This window comes from Polypterus senegalus, chromosome 6 (assembly GCF_016835505.1).
Source record: "Polypterus senegalus isolate Bchr_013 chromosome 6, ASM1683550v1, whole genome shotgun sequence".
In the NCBI taxonomy this organism is placed as follows: Eukaryota; Metazoa; Chordata; class Cladistia; order Polypteriformes; family Polypteridae; genus Polypterus; species Polypterus senegalus.
The window spans coordinates 128,525,666-128,551,774 of NC_053159.1; the positions used below are offsets into that span (position 1 = coordinate 128,525,666).

At 40.2% G+C, this 26,109-nt stretch overlaps 1 protein-coding gene across 13 annotated transcripts in view; it reads right to left on the reverse strand.

Moving 5' to 3' along the window:
* LOC120531595 (rap1 GTPase-activating protein 2-like) overlaps window positions 1–26,109 on the reverse strand; it is a 443,280-nt gene that overhangs the window by 3,924 nt on the left and 413,247 nt on the right. For 12 of the 13 annotated variants that reach the window (XM_039757145.1, XM_039757144.1, XM_039757146.1 and 9 more), the window contains 14 exons: window positions 25,859–25,912; window positions 25,665–25,748; window positions 25,459–25,559; window positions 22,976–23,105; window positions 19,752–19,907; window positions 16,503–16,574; window positions 14,128–14,214; window positions 12,711–12,845; window positions 8,631–8,768; window positions 7,949–8,061; window positions 7,599–7,712; window positions 7,364–7,481; window positions 1,641–1,755; window positions 1,280–1,350 (listed from right to left, as the gene is read on the reverse strand). In XM_039757145.1, the coding sequence (XP_039613079.1) occupies window positions 1,280–1,350; window positions 1,641–1,755; window positions 7,364–7,481; window positions 7,599–7,712; window positions 7,949–8,061; window positions 8,631–8,768; window positions 12,711–12,845; window positions 14,128–14,214; window positions 16,503–16,574; window positions 19,752–19,907; window positions 22,976–23,105; window positions 25,459–25,559; window positions 25,665–25,748; window positions 25,859–25,912 (1,488 nt within the window). The remainder of the gene's footprint in view (window positions 1–1,279; window positions 1,351–1,640; window positions 1,756–7,363; window positions 7,482–7,598; window positions 7,713–7,948; window positions 8,062–8,630; window positions 8,769–12,710; window positions 12,846–14,127; window positions 14,215–16,502; window positions 16,575–19,751; window positions 19,908–22,975; window positions 23,106–25,458; window positions 25,560–25,664; window positions 25,749–25,858; window positions 25,913–26,109) is intronic. The other variant, XM_039757149.1, reaches the window with a different exon arrangement.

Below are 26,109 nucleotides of genomic sequence, written 5' to 3' on the forward strand. Positions count from 1 at the left end.
GTCTGTCTGTTTCATTCTGAGTACTTTATGTGAAGAATCGATGGCCTCTGTCTGACAGCCCAAGATTAAGGGCCAGTCCATAACAAGGCACATTAATGTAGAAATGCATGGTTGCTCATACCAGGACAATTTAGACATGCCAATCACCCAACATTTTGGGAAGGGTAAAGTAACTGGGATACCTGAAGGAAGCTCATATGAGCACAAGAAAAACATACAAAGTCCACCCGGGCATTGTGAACTCAATCAGGGTCCCTGGATCTGGGAGAAAGTAATGCTAACCACTGTGCCACCAAGCTGCCTTCAATAAGAACCATCTAAAATGTTGAGTTCACAAAGATTATACCTTTTTGTCAAGTAGGTAACAACATATCATATCATCTGGCCAGTGCCACTCTGCATGACATTTGTGTGAGTAGAACAGGCAATAAATCTAATGCAGACTGTTAGGCCTCCACACAAGATTCTAACTTTAACTGTGTAGTTTCTTTCACAGTAGGAAGTGTAACACAAAACAATCACACGTCATGAAACACTGACATTTTGGGCAGACTGCTGTCCTCTAAAATGCAGAACATATTCCGATAATGGAACTATATTTTCTATGGCCTTCTCTAGGGAGCAAGAGGTTGGGAGCATGCACTGATACAGCGTGTTGCCGCAGCCACGACACGATGAACCATTTCAGCATCCCAATTAGGATCTGTGAAGTCATGCAACAGGCGACACCTCAGCACCACACTAGTTTGAGTTGAATGGAACAGTGTGAGGTATTTTAAAGTGGCTGGTGTGCCAATCCTGCCACCAATCCCTGAATTTACCCTCGCAAGTTGGAGGACCTGCTTGTGGGGCTGGATGCTGGTTAACGTCATACCCAGGATGGAGCAATTGCAGGTTAAGGGCCTTGCTTAAGGGCCCATCGGAGTGGAATCACTTCTGCCATTTATGGGATTCGAACCGGTTACTTCCGATTGCCAATGCAGATCCTTAGCCTCAGAGACACCACTCTGCCATTCTGTATATGCATCAAAATTTATAATTATATTAAGTCTATGGCTCTTTAAGAACTGCTTTTTATGAGAGTATTTTTCTCCTCTATTAAAATCATAAGGACCTGAACAAAATCCATTGTGGAGGAATGGTGATTGATCCCTGCAGACCCTTTTTAACTCCATCAGTGCTGCTCTACCCACTTCTCTTGTGACACTGCCAATTTAGTTTCCATTTTATGTTGCTATCAGCATGTAAACAGTCTAGTGAGTTTTCGGTGGATACTCACACTGCCAGAGTGGGATAGCTTGTCAAATCTGAATTTCAAATTGGATCTTGGAGAGGTTTTGGTCTTCCCTTCTACAATATAGAAAAAAAAAAGATTCATGGAGGCAGTAGGTCGAACACTTCAAAGCCAATACATTTCTCCTCTGTTGTCTTTTGTTTCTTGTATCTTCTTAATCTGCTCCAGACACCAGTAATTTACCTTATGGTGCTCCTGCACTGATGTTTGTGTAACAAACAAAGCTGCATTAGTATTAATATTATCATTTCATCATGGTTGTGTGTTAAAGATGCTATATAAACATAGGTAGGAGATGCTAGGGCAGGTCATCATTTTGGGACAGTCTCTTCCCTTGCACACTCACCTGTGGGACTACGACACATGATGACTGGTGTGGAGGGTGCCGGACTTTCACTGCTCGAGGGACTGTACACAAAGGCATCGGTGCGGAATGGGGAGGCCACTAATGGTTGACTGCTCTGGAAAAAAGAAGAAGGATCATTCAGTCATGGTAGACGTGCATTTGATATTTGGCAGGTATGTCATTTTATGTCCTGGTAGACGCTCTACAATTAAACTCAAGGTAGGGAAAAAGCATTTCATGTAAATAGAAAAAAGTCATTCAGAAACACCTTGCAAGGCTGAAAGGCGTATGTGCACCTTACTGCTATGCAGGGCAATCTTTAGAAGGTATAAGGGGAGCAAGAAGGAGAGTGGTGGATCAAGTGAAGAGACAATATACTTGAGAGTAAATTTTAAAGTCGAAGGCAACACAACATCCACACCGTTGAGAAGGGGATAGAGCTGTCTTTGTGGAGCTGCCATTTATTAGCATAAGTGTGTGGTGGAGGTCTACCACAAGGGACGTAATACAAGGTATAATGTGCTAGTGAGACCTCAATCTACAAAACAGTACGCGATTTTGGTCACTAGACTACCAAAAAACAAACCCACACTTGAAGATATGAGAAACTTTAGGGGTATGAGTGACTTGACTAAATGAAATAAATGTGTCTGTGAGTGCATTTGAGAGGGGAATAGTTGACACACAGCTTAACTTACTTTCTGTTAATTTCTTTTCTATCCATTGTGACAAATCTCTGGGGACCTTGCCACACTGGGATGCCGAGAGACGGGAAGGACCGGGAGAGGGTATTTTCCTTGGAACATGAGAGGGCAGCCTTCCTGGGTTGCATGGGGGCCATGGAGCTGGGACGTTTAACCCTGTGGGAGGACGTGGCCACCACCAAGGCACCTGGACAGCTCCAGAACGGTGGTCGGCAGCACTTCCGCCACAATAGGAAGTGCTGTCAGAAGAAGAGCTGAATCGGCATGCAGCACTTCTGCCACACCCGGAAGTGCTGCCGGATGCTAATCAAGAAGCACCTGGAGCACTTCTGGGTGCTGTATAAAGGAGGCCATCACACTCCACTCAGGGCTAGAGTCAGGAGGGAGAAGACAGGAGCCTGAGGAGGAGGAGAAGGTGGCTGAAGAGTTAGGGAGAAAAGAGAGAGAGAAAGAGACTGAGTTGGCTGGTTTACGCATTGTGCTGCTCTTTTGTATAAATAAAGCGTGTGTATTCAGGACATTCGGTGTCTGTCTGTCTGTGGCCGGGCTGATTTATCACACCATCTTATGCTGAAAATCAGACATGTTGAATGTCATATTTGCTGGATTCCAAAGCTGACAGATCTAATGATAAGCTAGAAGATCCCAGAATTTCATTAATAGCAATGAACTTGGCTTCTGTGTCAATAATAACACAACTGTACACTATAGGGAGATAGGCATCTTACGTGGTTCCCCAACCCAAAGTACATCTCAAACTATTACACATACAGTATGTACAGCAGCCATCACATTGGGTGTTACAGGAAATGATGGAAAATACTTTTCAGTACTGTCTTTTCCCAGTCCCCAACACATATAACGTTATCTTGACATTGCGCTTTCATGCTAAAGATTATCCTAACTGATAAGAAGTTGCTTGTACCTTCTGCCCTGTGTTAAGGGAAGTGGTGTGGGATGTAATTGCAGACTGAATTGGGATGCTGGCTTCAAGGAATATTTGTTAATGTTAGGAAATAATAAATCTCATTTCTTGTTCCTGGTCCACATTTCCTGGTAGTCACATGCCTCGTTTTTGTGGTTAGCTGTTACACTGGTTTAAGCTTCTGAGTCACACTTAGTATTATCTCTAAATAGGAGTGACCTCTTATTGCTTATGTTTAATGTTAATGGTTAATCAAGCCCTCTTGTTACCTACAGTAGCCTCATATTTATACAAGTCTAACTCATTGTGACTGTAGAGCTGCCATTTTGTATTGGCTGTCAAACCAGGCTCATCCTACAGTGATCATTTGTGTATGGGACACCATTGATAAAAAAGTTGTTATAGGACAAGAAGACTTTTAGTGTATCCTGTGAAAACAAAAGTGCATATTTCATAAAAGACAAAGGGTACTGTGAAGGGGGACCGAAAGGGGAGCAACTTGAAAAGCATTCCTCACTTTCATAAGGTGCCTTATCACTTCATTTGAATCCAACCACTGCACATGTAAAACAAGTAAGCTCGATGTCGTACTCTTATATGGGGTTGTGAGCGGTGCCCAGTCTTAGAACTTAATATTTTCTTATATATTCGGTGTAGTGGTTGTGGTAGTAGTAGTAGTAGGGTTACCACTTGTACAGATTATAATGATGCAGAAAAGACAGTCTTTCTTACTCATGCAAGGCTTATAAGCCTAACTGTCTTTGGTTAAAATTGACTATAATCATGTCAAGACATACATTAAGTATGCAGTGTTTCCTGGGATTGCTCATAGTTAAAAGTGGTTGCACAGATGTCTGCTAAGAAAAGAATAGAACATTGGGCCAGAGCTGTAGGCAAGTGGTTCGTCATTTTAATGGACTATTATTGAATAACGTCTCTGCTTTAGCGATTTCTAGGACATTTTTTGCATATCTTGCTAAAGTTGCATTATCTATAAAAGAAAGTGCCCTTAATTAATTAATAAGAATTGTCTGTCAACCAGCCATGGCTCCTTGATGCCTTTCTCCAGTAAAGCTGTTCCATTGATTAATTTCATATTGGTTCCCGTTCTTAGTTCTTAGTTCTTTAGGGTGGAGTGGTGGCTGTGAGGCTGGGGATCCGCACCAGCAATTGGAAGGTCGCCAGTTCGAATTCCATAAACACCAGAAGTGACTCTACTCTGCTGGACCCCTGAGCAAGTCCCTTAACCTGCAATTGTTCTGTCCCGGGTATGACGTTAATCTAATCAACTTGCAGGTTAGGTCCTCCAACTTGAAGGGAAAACTCGGTTGTTGGTGGCAGGATTGGCACTCAAGCCACTGTAAAAATAAACTCACACTCAGAGATGTCACCCATTGCACCGTTCCACTCAGATCTCAGTCCAGGTGGTTTGCTGTGTGGTGGGTGTGGAAATGCGCTGTAATCAGCGAATGCTCCCAACCTCTCTTAGTACTTTAACATGCATGTCTGACAAATAGTGATGAGTGAACCCTGCTGAAGTCACTTTGCTGTGCATTCAGCGAAATTGCAGAAATGTTCAGGAACTTCGCTAATTCCATAAAATGCATTGATGTCAATGGGAAGGGAGGAACTAAACTAGTTTTGAGTGGATTATAATAGTAGAATGGTCTTTTAAGTGTCCCTTCAGTCAACTGCTTATTGGGCTGTGGGGCAGCATTACTAAGCACTGCATTGCCTCAACAAACGACACAGACAAAAGGATGACCACAAATAAAATACAAACAATTCGCCACAATAAGTAAAAAAATACATTATACATACATATATACTGTATATATATTTCTAACATATATATATATGCTAGAAATATAAATATGTAGTGCAAACCAGTCTTGGAGTACCAGCAGCCCTATAAGGGAAGGGGGCTTGACCTTAAAGTTTGAACCATAAAGCTGCACTGGAAAAAAATGTTCATCTAGGGCAAATTCCCAGGAAAATATTTGGCGAACAAGATCACTGGCGAACACACCATATTTACTGCAAAAAATGCTTCAACGAATTTTGCTGATCAACACTACTGACCAACATGCAACACGTTGCCACTCTTTGGTAAACATGAAGGTGGGCTCATGTTTGGTGCATACACACGTTTCTTTGAAGCTTTTCAAAACCAAAAAGAAAAGCAGCTTTTGAATACAGACCTGCCTGAAGTGCTAAGCTGGTACTAAATTAAAAGGGATACAAAACAAACTTCCTTTATAATCCTGATCCTTTACAAAATATTTGTTTGATTTCTTAGGGTATTGCCATTATTATTATTATTATTATCATTATTGTAAATTGAGGTGATTTAAAGGATTAGGACAGGGGTCGGCAACCTTTCAGCAGTGTCGTGCAGAACCCATGTTACAATGTTATTCCGCGCTCTGACATGATTCTACCAATTTTGTTATATATGGTATCAAAACTGGTCCAATTATAACGGGCTTGTATGTACTTTTGAAGCCCATTATAACTGGATCTTATATTATTGCTCATCCAACATTTTAAAATACATAGGATCATTTGTGAAAAGAATGTTTTGTCAAATGTTTTTATAACTACATTCGGTTGCTTTATTTTTGGTTCCAATTACTTGACTAAAATAAGTAGTTTGTTTCTTAAAGCCAGAAACAGCCCTTTTAATAGCTTCATTTTTCTCATCAGAGTTTTTAAACTTGGACTAATGTTTAGTTTGATAATTTCCTACTTGATGTACGACACACAGCACTTTCACAGCATAACACACACAGCACAATCCTTTTGTTGTAAAAATCCATATTCATTCGTCCAATAGTCTTGAAAAGAGCGAACATCAAGTTTTTGTCTTTTATGAGTCATTTTAGGGCAGTATGTCAGTTAATAACGACGAGGTTTATTTTAACGTTCCGCGGCCTGCACTGAACACATGCTTTCCCTTTACATGCGAGTCGCATGTGCAAAACTTAATGGTGGATGTGGAGTGCGAATGCGTGCACTGTAATTAAAATATAATAACAAGAGGCCGGTTTTAATGTTCCGCAGCCCGCACTGAACACATGGTTTCAATTTACATGTGAGTCGCATGCACAAAACATTGGTGAGGGCACGAAAGTATGCACTGTAATTAACATGTATTTTTTAATGCTATATTTCAATTCAACCAGAGTGCCATTGAAAATCGTTCTGTGTGCCATGCTTGGCATGAGTGCCGTAGGCTGCCGACCCCTGGATTAGGATGTAACTGTTTACATACTTTTTGACAAGCAGGTCACAAATTATTGAACTGGCAACCTTGGATTTTTAAATCCAATACTACAGCAATTACACTGACTAATCAGTGACTTAAATGAGTCTTCCATTCATCCATCATTCATTTTCCAAGTCAATTTTCTTTCTATTAAAGCCTGTGTGGACAGCACTAAACACAAAGATGGACCCGACCCAGGAGGACCACATTCGCTTGCAACAATGTTGTTTCACTGAACACTCTTATTTTTCAGTTGGAGAAGAAAACACAGTGCCTAAAAAAGTGTATACAAATATCACACCAGTGATGGGGCCAGGGGTTGAACCAAGGTTTCTGAAGCAGTGAGGCAGGAGTGTCAAACAGCTGTGGCAGCTTAATGTTTGAAATGAACCAAAAGTCTTGTTGCTACACAAGAGGATTGCACTTACTGTATAGCAGGATACACAAACTAATGCTGAACTGCCATACTTGACCCATATGATGGTCAATAGGAGGCAAAACAATCCCTTGGCAGTAATGGGTGCAATCGAGGGGTATAGCTGCTTCTATAACAGTGACTCGACACTTCGGATGCTGGGAGAGAGGTTGGGTGGGCAATAACACCATTGCAAGTTAGTTTGTACTGGCCTTACAAACTAAGCATCATGTCATCTTGACATCAATGCAAAGCCAGTTAATATGTTAATACCCTGCTGTGTTTACGCCCAGGTGCCATTCATCCTTCTCATCCCTTTCCACCTCTGTGCATGTTCACGGCCCTCTTTGTAGTAAGGTGCACCCTCAGTACATCACATTCAGCTTCACCGCTGACCCACTCAGCACTCACTGCACTCTCAAAGTCCTCAAGGTTCTCTCCTTCTCCTGCCGCACTGCTGAAACTGCTGGTGCTTGATGAGGATCGGGAGATGTTTGTCCGTCCTGTGTCCTTCAGTTTGATATTGGTCCTGTGGAGATAAGGGGGAGACGGAAGGAATATTACATGGTGTCACAAACCCAGGTACAGTTTCACTGCTTTGTAGTGATGTATTATGGGCAGGGCTCCAGTTGTTATTCTAACTCACCGCTCCTTTGTTGTGCAGATTTCTGGAGAGCTAGGGTTAGACGATGTTTCCGATTTTAGCTCTAGAGGCACCTGGCTGCCATCAGGAGTTTTCTGGGTGTTGGAGAAGCTGTCACTAGTGAAACAAAAAAGATGAGCGTATTTAGCCTTGTTTTTTTATTTTCTGCTTGACATCACACTACTAAAGTCAGCTCACACAAATATCACTGACAAGCCAGGGAGATCAGCAGAGGTGGACCTCCTGCAGAAACCTACTCATCCATATCCAGTAGTCAGTCACCAGCTCCAGTGGGGGATTATTAACCTGGCAACACAGAGTATTGCAAGGCAATTTAGCAATGCTCAGCTCACCTTCGGTGCCTGGTGTCTGCTTGATTGTCAGATGAGCTGTAAAGGCGATTGAAGAGCCCTGAACGGCGCTTTGCTGGGCTTCTCAGTGGACTTCTTGCTGACATGACAGGGGGCTGTTAAACACAATATTAAATGTATGGCTTCAGTATGTTCAGAAACAAGGTCTGTTCATCCAATGTGCACACTTTTACTGTGTTTTTTAAAACTACAATCCACTCCTCAATTGATTTGCATCTCCACAGGTTCCTTCCTTTGCTCTTTGTGGCTCTTCATCTCACCAACATATCTTAAGTTTAAGTTCAAGTTTATCGGCACACATACAAAAAACACAATGAAATTCTTACTCCCACTTTTGACCACCATGCAACATACCACCACTCTCTCGCACTGTAATTAGTGAGTTATTACTAGTTAAACATGGACCTTTCAGGGAATGAGGAGGATGTATATTTTTCAACACAACAACCCAGTTATATAGACAGGTCAGGGTATCAAATCCAGCCTTATCGCCCTGTGTAAGTGGCTTACGCACTGTTTCACATTAACCATTTTACGTTATTTTAGCTGTTTAATTTAAGAGTTGCCTTAAAGACAGCTGGGCCATGACACTGGTACTGTGCCTTCACCTGCAATGGTTACTCAGGCCTTCCATCTTACAGACAGGCTTTTGTTCCTAACTCACCGAGAAAGTGGTCTTCGTACACTCGGAGCTGTTCTGCGATATAACTCCACTTAGGCTGCCAGGAACTGCTGAGCTCTGTTGCTTCTTGTGGCTTCCCACCATGGTCTCCATTGAGTGACTTCTCACACGAATTGCTCTCTGAAGAGAAACAAACACATATAACATAGTAAGAACGTGATGTTCAGAGACGTGACTAATATTACCAAAACACCTCTAGAGAGACATGTAAAAGATCCTAGCGCTGGGAGTGTTTATATTGGCCAAGATCTTCTAAGGCTATGACCTGATCAAAACTGAGAATGTTTGAAATATTATACCATGTAGGACAGAATGAAGCCAGTCCAGGAGAAGCACTGGCAGAGGGTATATGGCTACTTGCAGTATGTGGCATTTCAGTGTAACTGGACCTGCCATCTCCAGGGTGTGAAGTGTAGGGTGCTATGGAAGAGCTAGCAGTTGTGGCACTCATACCAATGCTGAAGAGAAGTCAAATTAGAGTTTAAAATAGCTGGTGACCTGCTGTCAAGAAAGTCTATGCTGCCATGGAGGAGGAGGAGGAGTTGGGAGCATGCACTGATTACAGCATGTTGCCGCACCCGCCACTTCATGAAGCACATGGAATGGGATCCAAGTGTAGCCGTGCAACGGGTGAGTGGTAGAGAAATCTCCAGATTTAGGTACTCCTAGGGCAGAGGTATAAAGTAAGGACAAAAGAGAGTTAGAGCGTTTCAAAGTCCCCTACTCTGACTGGGGGCAGCACTTCCAGCAATGTAATATGTGGCTCCCTTTTAGTATTACATTAGGCATCCTACCTGGAGGTGGCTTAGCTCTTTGACAGAGAGCTCAAGTTCAAGATTCCAGGGATGTCTGGAGCTCCAAGGGGAATTTTAGATGGATAATGTCAGATCTCCTGGGTCTACTATCAGTGGAAAGTGCCTGGAACTGGTTCATGAATGAGATTTAAAGCTCCTTTAAGACATTCCCTGGGAAAGGCTGAAGTTGGGAGCATAGGTGTACATAAGAAAAAGGCAGAAAGACAATAGAGAGAAGGAGGGGGCACTGGAAGAAATACGGAGGTGGAGAAGTGAACCAACAACTCCACTTGATAGTTTTTAACTTTTTATGTCAAACACTAGGGATGATGGTAAAGAAGAAACAAGGAGATGAATCTTTAAAGGCCCTTTATACTTTAAGCATCACTTTTGATAAAAAAACCTCAGATAAATAAATACTTTGAAGAAGAAGGAAAATGAAGACATATTAGACTGATGACTTTCAAGACATTGTTTGATTTGAAGCAAAGAAGAAAATGTCTTTACATGCTTTGACTTGACTGATTTTCTAAAAAAAATGATTTTATTGTTTGTCATCAGTGTTTGCGTGGGGTTCCATTAAGGAATCCATTTAGCCCACTAATGACCAAGAGTCTGTTGAGTGTGTGTGGGCAGCTAGTGAGGGACTGGCATCCCACTCATAGTGACCACCTGCCTTATGCCATCTGCTGAAACAATGGTGCCCACACAGCCCACTTAACGTGGGCAAGAAGATAAGCACTCATGAGATTTAACTAACAAGATCATAGAGTCCATCAAGCTTGTTTGGTTAGCTAATCTGCAACTTGTCCCAAAATCTCATCTCTTTTCAAAACTCATGGATTTAAAAGTTGATAGAGTGCCTGCTTCCGCCTGCAATTGACCCAATAGTTTCTATAGATCCTCTTGACTCTTTTCTGAGAAGAACTGCTTCCAATTTCTGTAATTAACACACTTCACTTCAGTCTCCCCAGTGTACAAGTAAATGACTTATTATTTAACTCAAAGAATCTGCAAGATCAACTGTATTGATTCTTTGAAGAACTCTTTGGTCCTCTTGGGTTAGCATCTGTAAACTTCTTCTCACGCCACTGTGTTTTTTCCAAAGTGGTCTCCAGAACTGAAAGGAGTGACTTTGCGAACAACTTTAATACTTATTTTACAATTAACTAAAACTGTTTCTATGATGTAAATGACAATGAATGGATATTCAGGTTTTAACAGTCATCTTTCACATAGTGCGGCTGTAGCTGAGATTTCGAGTCAACTTGCATTCACCGGTTTCACTTCAAACAGCAGTGTGTAATTTTCCAGACACTTCAATTTAAATTTTAACTTGGCCACTGTCAGTGTGACATTTGCAGAATCTCCATTTGACTTTACTATGGGAAAAGTACCTTCAGAAAATAGATGGCTAGCTTGTCTACCACAACATTATCAGAGTATGGTGGAGGCCACTTTCGCTAAGCTCTGTAACTTTGAGACTAACTCTCCACCTACTGGGAAGCTTCTTTTGCCTTATTTTCTGATTTTTTAGGAAAATAGTGGTGATGACTCTGATGGGAGTTTGAAAAAAATTTCTCATAACTAAACGTTTCAAAGTCAGGAATTTGATTTTCAATAATTTAACACCAGGGGGAGCCACATACCTGTGCGTGATGTCAATTTTCCAGTTTTTTTTTCTGTGTATTTTAGAAGAGATTATTTAGATGGGTAAAAGGCAACAACTGAAATATCAGTTCTATCTATTTGGTGCAAAGAAATGGAAACCAGTTCAAAGTCAACAACATCTAATTTTAGAATCATTCTAAAATATTGCCCTGTGCACCTTAAATACGATAATAAAGATCGTTCAGTAACTCATAACCTTTTGTGTTCAACTTGTACATTTAATGTAATAGTTTTTAATGAACACCAAGGCGATGGTCCAGAAGGTTTGTGAGCTCGCTTGTTTGTTTACAGATCAACTTAAAAGCCTTAAAGTGATTTTTGGGAAAAAAAATACAGTAGACGATTAGATTATGGTGCATGGGGAATGTTAAACTACACTCAGTACATCTCTTTGTGTTGATGGTCATTAAAAGAGAGGACACTGTACATAAAGGAAAGATTTAATGGCGACAAATGGAGGCTCCTTAAAAGATCTTTTGCTTTTGAAGAAACCAATGTGGTTCTAAATTTGAAATTTCAGCGTGCCATTGTACAGATTACTACATTTTTGCAGTGATTGTTAGGAGGTAAGAACTTAACTGTGTATGTGAACAGGTGTGTAAAATGAAATCCAGAGTACAAAAGCAAAGTTTGTGTACAATATACTTACTGTATGTAAGAGGTCTTCAGTACACAAGAGACTGAAAAGTAAGAACTTGACACACTATTTACATACACCATCTACTGTACAGGAACTGGACATCAATAGGGTCTGAGATGTGTGACCCTTCTACATACTGTACTGGCAGTATACACTTTAGATAAAATTGCATAATAAAGATATGGAGGTGTAACAACAGGAAAGGTGTCTCAAAATCTAGTTTATACATTGTGTGGGTTTACAAAATTTGAATGCCTGAAAGGTGGGTGTGAAGGAGCTTGGCACACATAGAAAATATCTGCTAGACGAGAGCAACAGATACATAAATAGTTGAGTACATATATAGACAGGTGCACACTGGGCTCAGTGCTTGGTGTCTGTTACAAAGCTGTTAAAAAGGATGGCTTGGTAAGAAATAACCATTTGTATAGGAGGCAGGGGTGTGTAAGACTAAGGAAGTGAATAAAGCCCAGATATGCGAATACAAAACTGTACAACAACAACAAGCATTTGAAAACCTGCTTTACTTACATATAATAATACACAATACACTATTTTATATACATAATAATACATATAAGGGTGAGCAGAAATACTGAACATATTAGAGCGATAAGAAAGAAGTTAGGGTGTGTGTAAGAAATCCTCAGAACACAAGAGCAAGTGTGCACAAAATGAATACAGCACGTACATAACTGGGTATAAAGGAGCAACTAGGAGCTACACCTCTAAAAAGAACTATATATAACAATCTAAATGTAACCGGGAGTGTTACTAGGTCAGTGTACAGGACAGATAGGCATTTTAAATCCCAGGAACCCCTATTAGCTCTATTAACAGGCATTCAGACGAGATGTGTGTGCATCACAAGCAAGAAAATATTGCTTGCATAAACAACAAATGGACAAAAGTCTGAAGATTACAATTTAGAATGAGTGCCAAAGAACACTTGTCTACCTTAAATGACTCCAATAAGCCTCCATGGCTGCCATTCTCCAGTTTGTCTTCATCAGGCCCCAGTCCCATCATGGCCTGTGTGTGATTGTGAAGCTCATCATGAAGTGCATCCAGCAGGGCAGCACGGGTTCGACCCTTTGTAAAGAAAGAGAAACAATTAGTGAGGAAAGGCAGCAGCACATGCCATGTCCAGTAATGACCAATGTGTCTAGAAGGTGGAGTCAGTTAGTAGTCTATGTCCGTTAGTAGTTCTTTACATAGTGACAGTCTTCTCCACTTATCAGTTGTAAATTAATTTGATCTTTGCGAACAAGTGTGTGTGCAATTTGTTTGTTGGAGGACTTTGCTGGCTGTAGTCTTTGTTTCCAAAAGTGTTCTCAATCAGGAGCCAGTGCAGCCTTCTGAGTGAAGCGTTACCTTAAAGACACTCTCTACTTCCCAGTGTTCATATTTAAACATTTCTTTCAGTGTTCTGCTCATTATTATTATGTCCAAGTTAGCAGAATTATATTGTCTCTAAATTTCACCTGCTTAGACAACTGCTGCCTTATTTGCTTTTAAACAAATTAGCAGATATAGATGCATTTGACAGAACAGCCTACATTTGTATAGCGCCATTTGCATCCATGTGTGCCATTCAGTAGCTGGCTGCCCTTCTATTACTATTTTAAGATGAGATGATGATGATGATACATTTGACACATTTACTTAAGCTTATTAGAAGAGCTTATTACACATTATATTTTTTCTAGCCTATTTTGAGACAGTTGAAGAACTAGAAGTGACGTTCTGAGAGTCACACAGTGTACTGATCCAGAAATGTCACTGTCCGAAACTCCCAAGAGCGTTACACTGTTAGGCCAACAGACAACACACATCCAGTAGCCATAAGTAAGGAAGTCAAATTAAGCAAGGAATTGAGTGTGGCTGTAAAGGAATCCTGTAGACACCATGGCCCAACTACAGCCTGAGTTTGACATCCTAGGCCACTTTAGGTCCAATTTCTATTTGGCTGATAAATACTACACAAAGCTGGCTGCTTATAATTTTCGGTATTCAGCTGGTATCATCCACAAGCAATCCAACGGCTGGAAAGTGGGCACATCCTGGTATATGCTGGAAGGCTGTGTATTGTTGAACATGTCTTTAAAAGAATGTTTCTTATCAAGCCAATGCAGGACTCTGTGTTCTGCCATCCTGTGTGTCTCATGTATTCAACAGGGAGGATTCTACTCACAAGGATGTGCCCCACTAGATGCAGCGTGTGCAGACTGCTCAAGAGTGTGACTGCATCACCTTGATGCAAGGCAACCGTGACTGTCACCCTCAATTCAGATGATGCTTTGCTTGGAGAAGGGCCTTTTATTTCAGAAGAAAGGGAATCATGGGAAAGACGGAGATTTCAGTTCTTTCTTACCTCTAGTTTGGCAAATTTATCTGACTTGTAACAGGCATTCTCAGCGTTGATCAGTTTCGTGAGGAGGAATTCTCTGAAGTCCAAGCCCTGCGGAGGGGAAGCAAAGTTACAAAGTGCAGTTTTATTTATTTAGTTAAACACGATGCCAGTGTGAACTGAGCTGTCTCTTAAGTTGCACTTCATCTAGTGAGCTGCCTTACATCTGGCCACTTTGATTAGACGCCTAGAGAGTGCAATTTAGTGTTGTCAGTAGTGATTAATGTTGTCCTCCATCTCTGATGTCTGCCCATTTGACTATGCTACCTTTAAGAGGGCACTAAAGCCAAGATTATTTTATTATCTAGCACTACAAATCCACCAGCACGTCTTGTCACGATGAGATACCGAGCATTTAGCAGATCTGCTAAATGCTTACCTTAGGAACATGACTACCCTTCACCAATTTCAGGCTTATCTCAAAACTCATTTGTTCAAAATTGATTATTCACTGTAACTGTTATTGGTGTTTTATCTGATGTTTTATTTGGGTTTTAAATTTTCTAGTCATTGAATGTTTTTATTTTTTTTAACCTGATTGTACAGTGACCTTGAGTTTTTTGAAAGGCGCTCTAAATAAAATGTATTATTATTATTATTACAACTTGCTGACCTTATCTGTTTGTGAGGGTTACTCTAGGTTAGGGTAGGGTAGGGGCAGAAAACAAATAAAGCATGCAAAAGTGTGTGTGTTTGTGTGCGTGTGAGTGTGTGTGTGTGCACAGCAAACAGAGGTGGACAGATTAAAAAGGAATACTCAGTACCAATGCTCCCCACGTTTGGTCATTCAGCCATCTCTGGATTTGTTTTGTGCTGATTGCTTGTATTTGTGTGACTGGCTAATTTGACTTTAAGACCAATTTCAACCTTAGTAGGCAACTTTCACTACAGTCAAAGACACTACAGTCTGGACATCAGAGAGCATCAGGGCTCTTCATTTTCAACAAATCCAAATTTGTGCTTCACATGGTAATTTAATTTAATTTCACACACCTGTGCATGGGAGGCAGCTAAAGGGCTCAAGAGAAGGTAATTCCCGGTCAGACCAGGGGGTGGCAGAGTGCACACATCCTTTATTTTATCTCCCCACAGACCAAATGTGGAAAATTCTGCCTAGCTCCTATGAAGTCACTTGGAGAGCATCAGAAGAGCCCACCTCTTAATGACGTAATTTCCACATACCAAGAAGTTTCAGCCCGATGACTTCATTTCCAGTTCCGGTCCCAAGATCCCTCCTCTTCCTGGTGTTTACCTCTATATATCCGCCATGTTTCCTAACCTATTCAGTTCTGTTGTGGACTCTTGTCTGTAAAGACCTTTACATCAACCTATTTTCTTGCATCAGCAGCCATTTATCAATTATACGGGAGCCTACTCCAAACCTCTTTATTGTGGCAGGGCTTGATTACCACACTGAGCTTCTTAACCTGCTCCCTCCAATAGTTTAGCAATTCATTTCCATGATCTCCCATTCTGAGCTCCACTGCATCTCAGGAGTGGTCCTTTGGCTTATAGCCACTATGACCATAGAGCTCCAGGTCTGAAAAATCACAAACCCTGCACTGCAGCAACTCATTCAGGTATCTAAATCTTCTGCTATTATTGGCCAGGCACTCCATGGTGAGGGTACCTGAATGTCTGTGAGCTTTTCTTCGTATGTTCACACGAGTGCAATGGCCTGCCTCTTTAATTACTTGGGTGTTCCATAGTGGAGCCCCCGATCAGTCCAGTGGTCTGTCATCTGTGGCTCTCCTAAGTTCAGACCCATCCCCCCAATTCTGACCAGCCTACCAATGCCATTAATGAACCCAGACTGTGTTCTTTAGCATGTTATTAACAGGATGTTTGACAACATTTTAACTGAATGGTGTAACCCTAGCAGCATAAAGCACCATGGTCCACGGTGGAACCTGACAGTCTTTGGAAGTGGACACTTGTTGATTCATCTATCTATCTATCTATCTATCTATCTATCTATCTATCTATCTATCTATCTATCTATCTATCTATCTATCTATCTATCTATCTATCTATCTATCTATCTATCTATCTATCTATCTATCTATCTATCTATCTATCTATCTATCTATCTATCTATCTATCTATCTTTTCCCACTGTGTTAAAAGAGCTTTGCTCTCTGTTGTACTTTGGTAGTAGGGCTTGGTTGTTCAAAAAATGAATGGTACTGAAGCACAGTGGTTCATTTTTACAAGAGAAACAATGCATTTTTAATTCTCTGCCTCCTTTCTTTCCTCGCATCTTATCAATTATACATTTGCATTGTTACATTATGGATTAAAACAAAGATCAGTTCAGTCAAACAGCAGTATTCCCTTACCTTCTTAAACATGGCTGGATTTGGCAGTGGTGGGCCAAAGCTGGGTACATCTTCCCGTGCTGTTACTGCCACCTGTCAATCACAAATATGGCTGTTGCTTAGTACAGTTAGAGGACTATAATTTAAAAGTAAACATCAATGCTGCCATAAAAAATTGAGTATCTCCTTTTCACTCTTTTTTCATCGCCTTATCCTCCCATTTCTATGCTTTGTTTAGAACTGTCAGCGCTGGACTTTCACAGTAGGCCGGTTGGACAAGACCGCTTCTTACCGCCATTTTTCACTGAAGCCTGTCCAATTGGATTGAAATTAAGACAACAGCAAACAGACTTCTCCTTCAGGGGTATTTTGTGACCATATTGCTTAGTACTCCAAAATAACCTTTTAAATTTGATATCTTCCAACTCAAAGTAATCTGTAAGCTGGCTTGATCAGATTTTGATGACAGACAGGAAGAAAACCCTATTTATTTCCCTGTCCTTGTTACCTATATATGCTGTCAGGAATTATTAAGGGGTTTGTATGAGATGAGCTCTGTGAGAGTGCTCGGCATGTGCACTGATTTCACAGGAGACGAAGGTCAAAGAATCGGCTACAAGAATCTTCCTTTCACTGAATAACTTTACCTCTGGCGTTGTTACACCCCGAGGACGGGAAGATATTGGAGCAGTGGAAGTAAATGGGTTTTGGCTGGCACAGTAAATGCAAAAAGGGGCCTGTTAGAGACCTGCCCGCTAGAGGATGGCAGCCCCGAGAGAGATTTGTGCAATCTGGCAACCCATGATAACCTGGGGCTTAAGTCTGTTAAATGTGTCAGAGGTGCAGAGATGACTGGGGCGTCCAAGAAGAATTATTCTACATTGGCTTCTTTTATAAATCGAATGGTTTATAAAATATGCTGGTAAACGTGGAGATAGGTAGAGATAAAGATGATAACATAGACCGCTCTTTGATTAACTGCTATTAAGAGTTTAAACCAAACAATATGTTGGGAAATTTAGACTTTATATTAGATTCATATTTTATTTATATTTATACTATATTTATGTATCTAGATTGCAAATACCATACATTGCATCAATGTTCATATTGCTTACTACACATTAATATTGCTGTTTGTTTATATCTTTGTTTTGTCTTTGCACAATGTCTTGTCTTGTCTGTGTTTTAATTTTAAATTTAAATTTTAATTCTATTTTTAAATTATTTTTAATGTATTATTTGCACCTCATGTTGTTACACTGTGCACCCTGAGTTTCGCAATTTCGTCCATCTGTATACTTGTATATAGTGTGATCCAGATCTAATTATGCAATTTTCATTACGCTATAACTTTATTAAGTTTATTACATAGAAAATCAACCTAAAAATTTCAGACCATTGAGAAGAGTGCGAACTGACGACATGAAAAATCGTCTTCGCACTGAACTGGAATCGTTCCTGCATAAATCAAAGTCATCCAGATGATCTGGATCTGCATAATTAGATCTGGACCACCCTGTATGGTTGAGATGACAATAAAGTTTGATTTGACTTTGACTTTTGACTTGCTTTGAGACCTGTTTTTCAGTGAAACAGACACTTGAGGGAACCATTTGAAATAAGTGTGAGATTGTTTTACATCCGGAGGCAGAATAAACCGCTTCAGGAAAAAGTGTTTCAGTGCAGCTACAGTACGTTTTGGGAAGTATTTTGAGTGAAAAGGTGATGAAGTTTGCTGTAAACTGTGGAATACCGTTTTGAAATACAAAAGCTGCACCATCTATAATGCATCACCACATACAAAACAAGCACGCAGCCTGTGTGGTCGGACTGCTGCAACCTGCTCTCTAAATATCGGGGCAAAAGCAAGAAAAAACTCATGCCCAGCGGTCTGAGGAAATTACACAGAGAGTGGGAACAATTTTAGAAAAAGACATAACACCAATCAATGTGTCTAATGAAAATGTTTTCGCTAGTTAGCTAGGGTAGTACGTTTCATCTAGAGACTCAATAACTGCATACAAAAAAAACGGTTTAAAAATTGAAAATGCCGCCAGCCTTGCCCAATAAATAATTCACTTTTTGCCTGGGATAAGAACCAAGAATTATACCACCGTAGTGTGCCACTGCATAGATGAACAATGACAGACAGAACTGGTAGTTATTACCGACCGAACATTTTGCCAAGAAGACTACTGCTACTATGAAGACACAGAGGCAGATTGGCTGTGTATGTTCACGACTATGCAAAAAATGGTGTGGCTGCTAATTCACCTGCCTTGTGAAAAAAGCCTTGGTTTACGCACATACACTAAGTTATACTCAGTGACAGACTGAACATGGACCTTAACTGGGTGAGAGACTACCTGAGCATACCAAGGACACTGGTGCCATCAGAGTTCGAGTTTTCAACTGTGAGCCTGGTAGCTAAGAGGCTGCACATGTGCTCCCCTATTCCTGAACAAAAAGACATAAAATTCTTTTCAATACTGTATACTGTCACTTCATGTCAACGTGTGTAATGCATAAAGAAAGCTTTTTCTAGGAAATATATCAATGCATTCTTTTTTGTTTTGATATGCAGAAGTAATAATTATGAATTAATTAAATATTTTTTTAAGTTGAATTCCTATTAAATTTAATTACTTATTGATTATAAAATGCAATCAAAATTTATAATGCCTAGGTGGAGGTCCAAGAAACACTCTTATTGTGACGCCTACAACAGTGAGAGGTCTAGTAGTTTTTATTTTTGCTTCTTGTTATTATGGTGAACAGCACTCATGAATGATTATACTGTATAGGAGACTTAAGAATTTTGTAGAAATATGGGAAATGTAAAAAGAGAGGCAAGCCAGACAGTCCATGGTCTCCTTATATCAAATTCACAGAATCTTCTACTTAAAGCAACACTAGCCAATCAGGATCTTCACTTGATTTTTGGAAATACATTACAAATCTGGCAAATGTATTTGACTTTTCAGACATAACTTCACCTTCTGACATGACAGCTTGGGAAATTCCACCGTTTAGGCCAGCCCTGTTCTTTTGAGGTAATTCTGAACAGCTAAGGTGCTATTGAAAGTCTCCCAGGGCCACCCAATGTCTGAGATGGCAGCCTGTTGGAAGCTCTCCTCAAACACCAGTCAGCTTCATATGCCAGGGCCTCTTGAGTACAAGCCACTAAGTGGTAGCACTCAGTTTCTAAAGCAGCTCTTGTCTTAGGAGTGCATCTTCACTTCACAGATATCAGTCAGGTTTGGGTACCTTGTAGGTGGTGTTTTCAGTGCAGGGATCCTTTACTTGCACCACAATGTAAGCATGAAGGAAGTTGGAGGCAATCATGTCTGGGACAAATGGTGTGCTCTCTTCCTGAAACACCACAGCCACAATGTCATTGCCAATGTGTCGTTTTCTCTGCAGCTGTACGAAAACAAATGGACAAACACTTAGACTTCACTAGTACAGAAACTCCATGTGTATCTCCAAAATACTGAAGAAAACTACTGAAGCACTTTCTTCTCATTACTAACAATGTGTTCAATTTCAGGTCTACCCTTACCAACCTGACTTCAATCCCCCCAACCCTCCCAATTCAAATTTAAGTACACACTACTATGTTCACATTTAAAAGCATACATTTGTCTATGTTTTCACCATTCGTTAATACTACGCCATCGCTTTTGACCCCCGAAAACAAAGACTTTTAAAAATGTTCTCCAGAGCCAGTTACGTGTTTTGCAAAAACAATACTCTAATTGCACCCTGATTGGTCCGTGCTTATTTTGTGGCCCTTCTCTGATTGGATTGTACTCATTACAATGGCTCATTCACTGATTGGTCACCCTTCTAATATAGTGGCCATAAAAGAGAGTTGCTTTTCCTGGTGCTTATGTTGTGGTTGTGCGACTCTAAATTGCATTTTCTATAATTTGAATGTTGTCATAAAAGAGAAGAGTATTTACCAGTCTCTATGGTTTTGAAAAAAATACCATGGCTGCTAGCATTACTGCCATAGTGAAAAATTCAGAGTCTAGTGGAAATCGGGTTGTAAATAACTCAGTTAACAGCCTCTAATTAATATTTATTACCTAAACTTTAACTGTTCAATAAGGAAGAGCTCATTCTGCAACTAAATTAATAACAAGGCGCTTAATGAAGTGGATGGGTGTAGAATGCACCGGAGCTCACAATAATACAGGACAGAGAGAGACACAAAAGCGTAATGCCGTACGGTGAAGATATAGGCCTAGTTATTTATTTCTACTACTGAGTTTGTACTGAGAAATGTTTGGTGCAAGATGCACTTTGAATGCTTATAATCAATCCTCTGGTGAATGCTAATAAAGCTAAACACTTGTTTTTTAAGTGCCAATTTAACATCTGTGGCATTGTCTTTTGAAGACAGTTCTGAAGACACACGGTTCAATTCGCTACGGCTCCTTAAAGAGCTGTTTTCTTTTTCTAGGCCGTGAACGTGCAATCAGATTTGCAAGTTCATAAAACACATGGGAATTTGATTTACACAAGGCACTGAATTTTTCACTACAAAGTCCCTTCACGGAGTTTGCCGTGGATGTGCACATGCCCAGTGTTGATGAAGGCCTATGTCATGTGGGTTTTTGCGTGTTTTACTATGGACAGGGATCCTTTTGTAAAAAAAAATTTTTTGCGTAAAAACTTAAAAAGTTTTGGCAACAAACAATGGCGGGGAACCAAAACAACAACACACTTAACACCCTAACAGTTATCCAATACTCAACAGGCCCAAACAAGATTTTGGGTTAGGGAAAGCAACCCTTGTTGGGATGCCCATCCATCAACATATACATACAAAATGCCAATTTAAAGTTGTCGAATAACCTTGCTTACACATTTCTGAGGATGTAGGGAAAAAAGTAGTACCTAGAACAAAACAAAAAAACTATGCAGACAAAGGGAGGATGGGCAAAGTCTGCACAGACTATAACCAGGTAGGGGATTCTTCTCACCATAACTCTGTTTTCTGTGTTTCAGCCCATTTTACCCGGTGTTACTTTTTTTCCCCACTTAGTTTTAGTTTGATCACTTGTCTCTTACGTCATACCTTATTAAAGCTTTTCTGAAAAAAAAAGATAAACATATCATATGCTCACCTTTGATTAAATACTTGTGTTGATTCCTCCTAGATTGCTAGCATATTGTTGAAGCACAACCTCCTCGTTTAAATCCTTGTCAACTAATCATCCGTACTCGATATGTGTTGCCCAATATTTTAATTTTATAATTTCTTCCATTACTTTACTTGGGATGCACATTAAGCTTACTGGCATACAGTTAAGTACATTTTTCCAAACCTTTTTCACATTTCATTGCTTCCATTCAGCAGGAATTTCCCCAGTGTTCAGCAATGTCTAAAAAAGTACATGTGAAGGATTTGTCCATTTAATCACTAACTTCCTTAACCCATTAGTGCCTCGTGTTCCATTATTGGAACCACAGTACGGTAATTTTATACATTATGTAAAATGTAAGAAGTGGATTTGCCTACAGTTCCAATTTTAGAATGCCTCATAACTCAACAATGGAATGTAATATTTTTTTTCTCTTCAAATTCTTGTTCCTTATATTTTTCTACGCAACATATGTGAATTTCATGCACAAACACCTTAGACATAAATGGGTTAAGCACTGTAGGATAAATGTTATCTGGCCCTGGTGACTTATTTGATTTCAGATATTTCAATCCTGGTAGCCCTTCTTTCTCCCTCTGTTATCTCCAAATCGCTTAGCATCTTCTTAATTGTCTTTTCCTGCTATTCAGAGATTATCACTTTCTTCACATAAGAATCCATCCATCCATTATCCAACCTGCTATATCCTAACTACAGGGTCACAGAGGTCTGCTGGAGCCAATCCCAGCCAACACAGGGTGCAAGGCAGGAAACAAACCCCAGGCAGGGCGCCAGCCCACCGCATTCACATAAGAACGTTTCAGGGAAATACGAATTTAGAACATTTGCTGTTTCAGTTTCGCATATTTAATTCCGCTCTTACTGGTCCCAACACACTTCATCTCCTCCTTGACCCTTCTTCTACTATCAGGTTACCTTTAGCATTTTCTTCCCTATTCATCAAGAGCCTTTTAGCACTTCTATGATCTTTTTTTACTGTTTCCCTGAAGTCTTATGGCTACTTTTGGACTCCCTTGAATGTGTTGTACTGTCGATATACATCAGATAACATCAACTTACCCTAATACAAGCAAGCAAACTTTGCCAGTTTTCTTTCCAGATGAATTAATTGACTTGGTGCAGTAAATACTAGCTAACATTTATGTGTAAAAATGAGAAAATGTTGCCTTCAGATGAAAGCATACGGACTGGTATTTGGCCATATGTAAATCTGCTCCATTGTCATTTTCAGCAATTTAGGCTTTAAGCATGTCAAAGCTTTACCCACAACTTGATTGCCGCCAGATTTGCCACTAAGGAGACTCTGTATTGGCTTACCTGTTGGGCATCTCCTTCAGTGAAAGGCAGTTTTGTTGATACATGAAACATGATCTCTTTTTCCCTGAACACAGTGTAAATAGACTCAGTACCCGTCTGACCATGGGAAACATCAAGTCCTCCTCGAAATCTAAAAAAAAGGAGATTTCAGTGGCCAGCTGGCTTAAATAAGCAAATGCAATTCATCTGATCAATAACTCCTGACAGTTTGGATAATGAAGACAAGCGGTAAGCACAGAAAATCTCATGTCATTGATGCTGGAGCTAATTTGCTTGTAAATCAGAAAGGATGTTGTAGCTTGTACAGAGAGTTTCAGATTCTAGCGTAGAGAGTAAATTATTGTCTTTTACTTTTTACACATTGAAGCTAAGGTGTTGTGAAACTAGGAGTCTTCCTGTGCTGCTGCTGATAGTTTTATTATTTTTTTAAATGAACATTTACAGCATAATACAGTGGTTGCCCAGCTTGCACTAAGCAAGCAGTTGTGAACCAGACATCAGTAACAAACATGCATTTGTAGCAAGGGCCATATTTAATGGAGACAAGCCAACATGGATTGAGAGCAAATATCCTGAAGGTCAATGCATTAGCAGGGTGTGCACCAGGGGACAGTAGACCAGCACTGCACAATTGGTGTGGAACTCTAAAGAAAAGGCACTGGGTAAACTGCTTTTTAGGACCGGTCGGTTTACTGACACACTTACGTAGATTTTCTTTTTTTAAAATGTGATTCACATTTGTTCTTTTGTAAAGCAAAACACAGACACAATAAAGACATTGCTGTGTCTACGACTTCCAAGGGTTCCCTGGTGTTTTTTGTTTTTTTCTGCTTCTTATATCAGTACCATTTTGTAAAACATTCCCATCGTTTCTGAATATGCAGAGGCATGCTGCTGCTGTTGTGCCTATGATCCCATGTTTCTGTGGCCTAACTCTTTCATTAAAACAAAACACATTTGCTTCTCCTTGTTCATTTCACCTGAAGTTTCAGGTACACTATGTACAATCAGCCTGCTGGACAAATTGCCCACTGCGTCAGAAACAAGTCTTTGCATTTCCATGACAACCCAACACTCTGTTAACATGTCACCTTAGAAAGTGAGAAATGTTCTCCACAAGCTTGCTGTCTCTTATTCTTGGATCTTTATAAAAAAACTGAATTGCAACAAGGGTGATAAACACATGCTGGTGTATAAATTTGCTCAAACTCTAAACGGTCTTACTTAAAAATCAGTGTGTTAGTGTTCTTTTACTGCTCAGTATACTATAAAGGGTAATGAGACAGGAGATGAAGGAGGACGATTCCCAGCAAATTGCTATTGGGCACCCGCGAATTGAAAAAGGCAGGCACAAGTTAACTTCTGCTATCCGTATATATAGTGCTACCCATCTAACATGGGTTGAAATCTTATCAATCAACAAAGATCTCAGTGTTAATGTTTGCAGTGCACCATCTATTGGAATGTATTTTGTAACATGTCACTGATATAAACCATTTGGTATGAGATTTGTAAAAGCAATGCTACTGTTTGTGGAAGATAACTGCAATGCATTTTATTACTACAAATGTTTGTGATACACAAGATATTGTCACATCTGCACTGCCTGGAGATCATATTCATGGCCCTGCTAAGTTAAGTGGTGCCACTCTAGGATGAAGGGTGCTATCACTGTACCTTCTTTTTCACCAATAGCTCTGAGAAGATACCCAGTGAGGACACCTAACCCCACCTGGAGCACCCAAAGCACGCCTAAAATGCTGGCCACTGGAAGATGGTGTCTCATTTTTGACCCGGAACTCATGATGGACAGAGATTCAGGGTGATATGCATTAAACACATTCCTGGCCAAGAGTCTTTTTGTTTGGGCCCTTTAAGGTTATCTGCTATGTTGTGCCACAGTGCACCCTTTGTTTTTTAGGTGTTCAATGAAATGGGGTAGGGCAGCACTTGGCACCATGATAGTGCTGATGCCTTGAAGTAAGGCGACCAGGGTTCATGTTCCGGGTCCTCCCCATGTGGAGTTTGCATATTCTCCTAATGTCTGGACAGGTTTCCTTCGGGTGCTCCAGTTATCTCCCACTGTCCAAAGATATGCAGTTTAGGTGATGCTAAACAGGCCATAGTGTGTATGTGTGTGTGTGTGTGTGTTCACCCTGCAATGGATTGGTGGCCTATCCAACATTTATTCCTGACTTATGCCCCTCGTGACCCTGATTTGGATTAAGTGAGTTAGAACATGGCATGAAATTAAACAAGGTCATCTGGTTGGTACCCTATATAGTGTATACTGTATATGGAAGATGGTGATAGATAGATAGATAGATAGATAGATAGATAGATAGATAGATAGATAGATAGATAGATAGATAGATAGATAGATAGATAGATAGATAGATAGATAGATAGATAGATAGATAGATAGATAGATAGATAGATAGATAGATAGATAGATAGATAGATAGATAGATAAGCTTACTTACCCTTTAAAGTCCAAAAGTTCAACTCTGTCTCCTAAAAGATCAAGAAACTCAACAAAGGCAGGGTTCTCCTCATTGTTCCCAAAGAGTTCTTCCTCTGATACCTGGAAGAGTTGACCAGGATGCAATGTGAAGCAATTAGGGAGTAGAGTAGAGAAGAGTTTACATTTAATGTAATGATAGGAACAAAGTCCTTGGTATATACTCACCTGCCCAAATTTCTGATAAATAACTCCAAATTTAAAAGTGTCATTGAGCTCATGCTCATCATAGGCAAGTATCTTCTGAGATGCCTAAATAATACAACCACAAGAAGAAAACATATTAACCATCAACCACTGCTGGACACCCAAAAACAAGGTTAAAATACATAAACAATGTAAACCATAAGCAAGACACTTACTCTTGGGTAAAGCACTGGGTTGAATTTTACACCTGTCACATCATCACATAACACCTGCCATTTCAGGAGAAAAGGGGAGAAACAGTTAACACTTCAATGTGCTGACTGAGATGACACTGAATTTAGCTCTCAGCGCTACTAGTGTGACAATGACCAAAATCTCAAACAGGCAAAGATAAGCAACAAAAAGATATAACAGACTGACCATCTGTGAGTAAAGTCAAAATGGCACAAGATGAGGCGCCACCTGA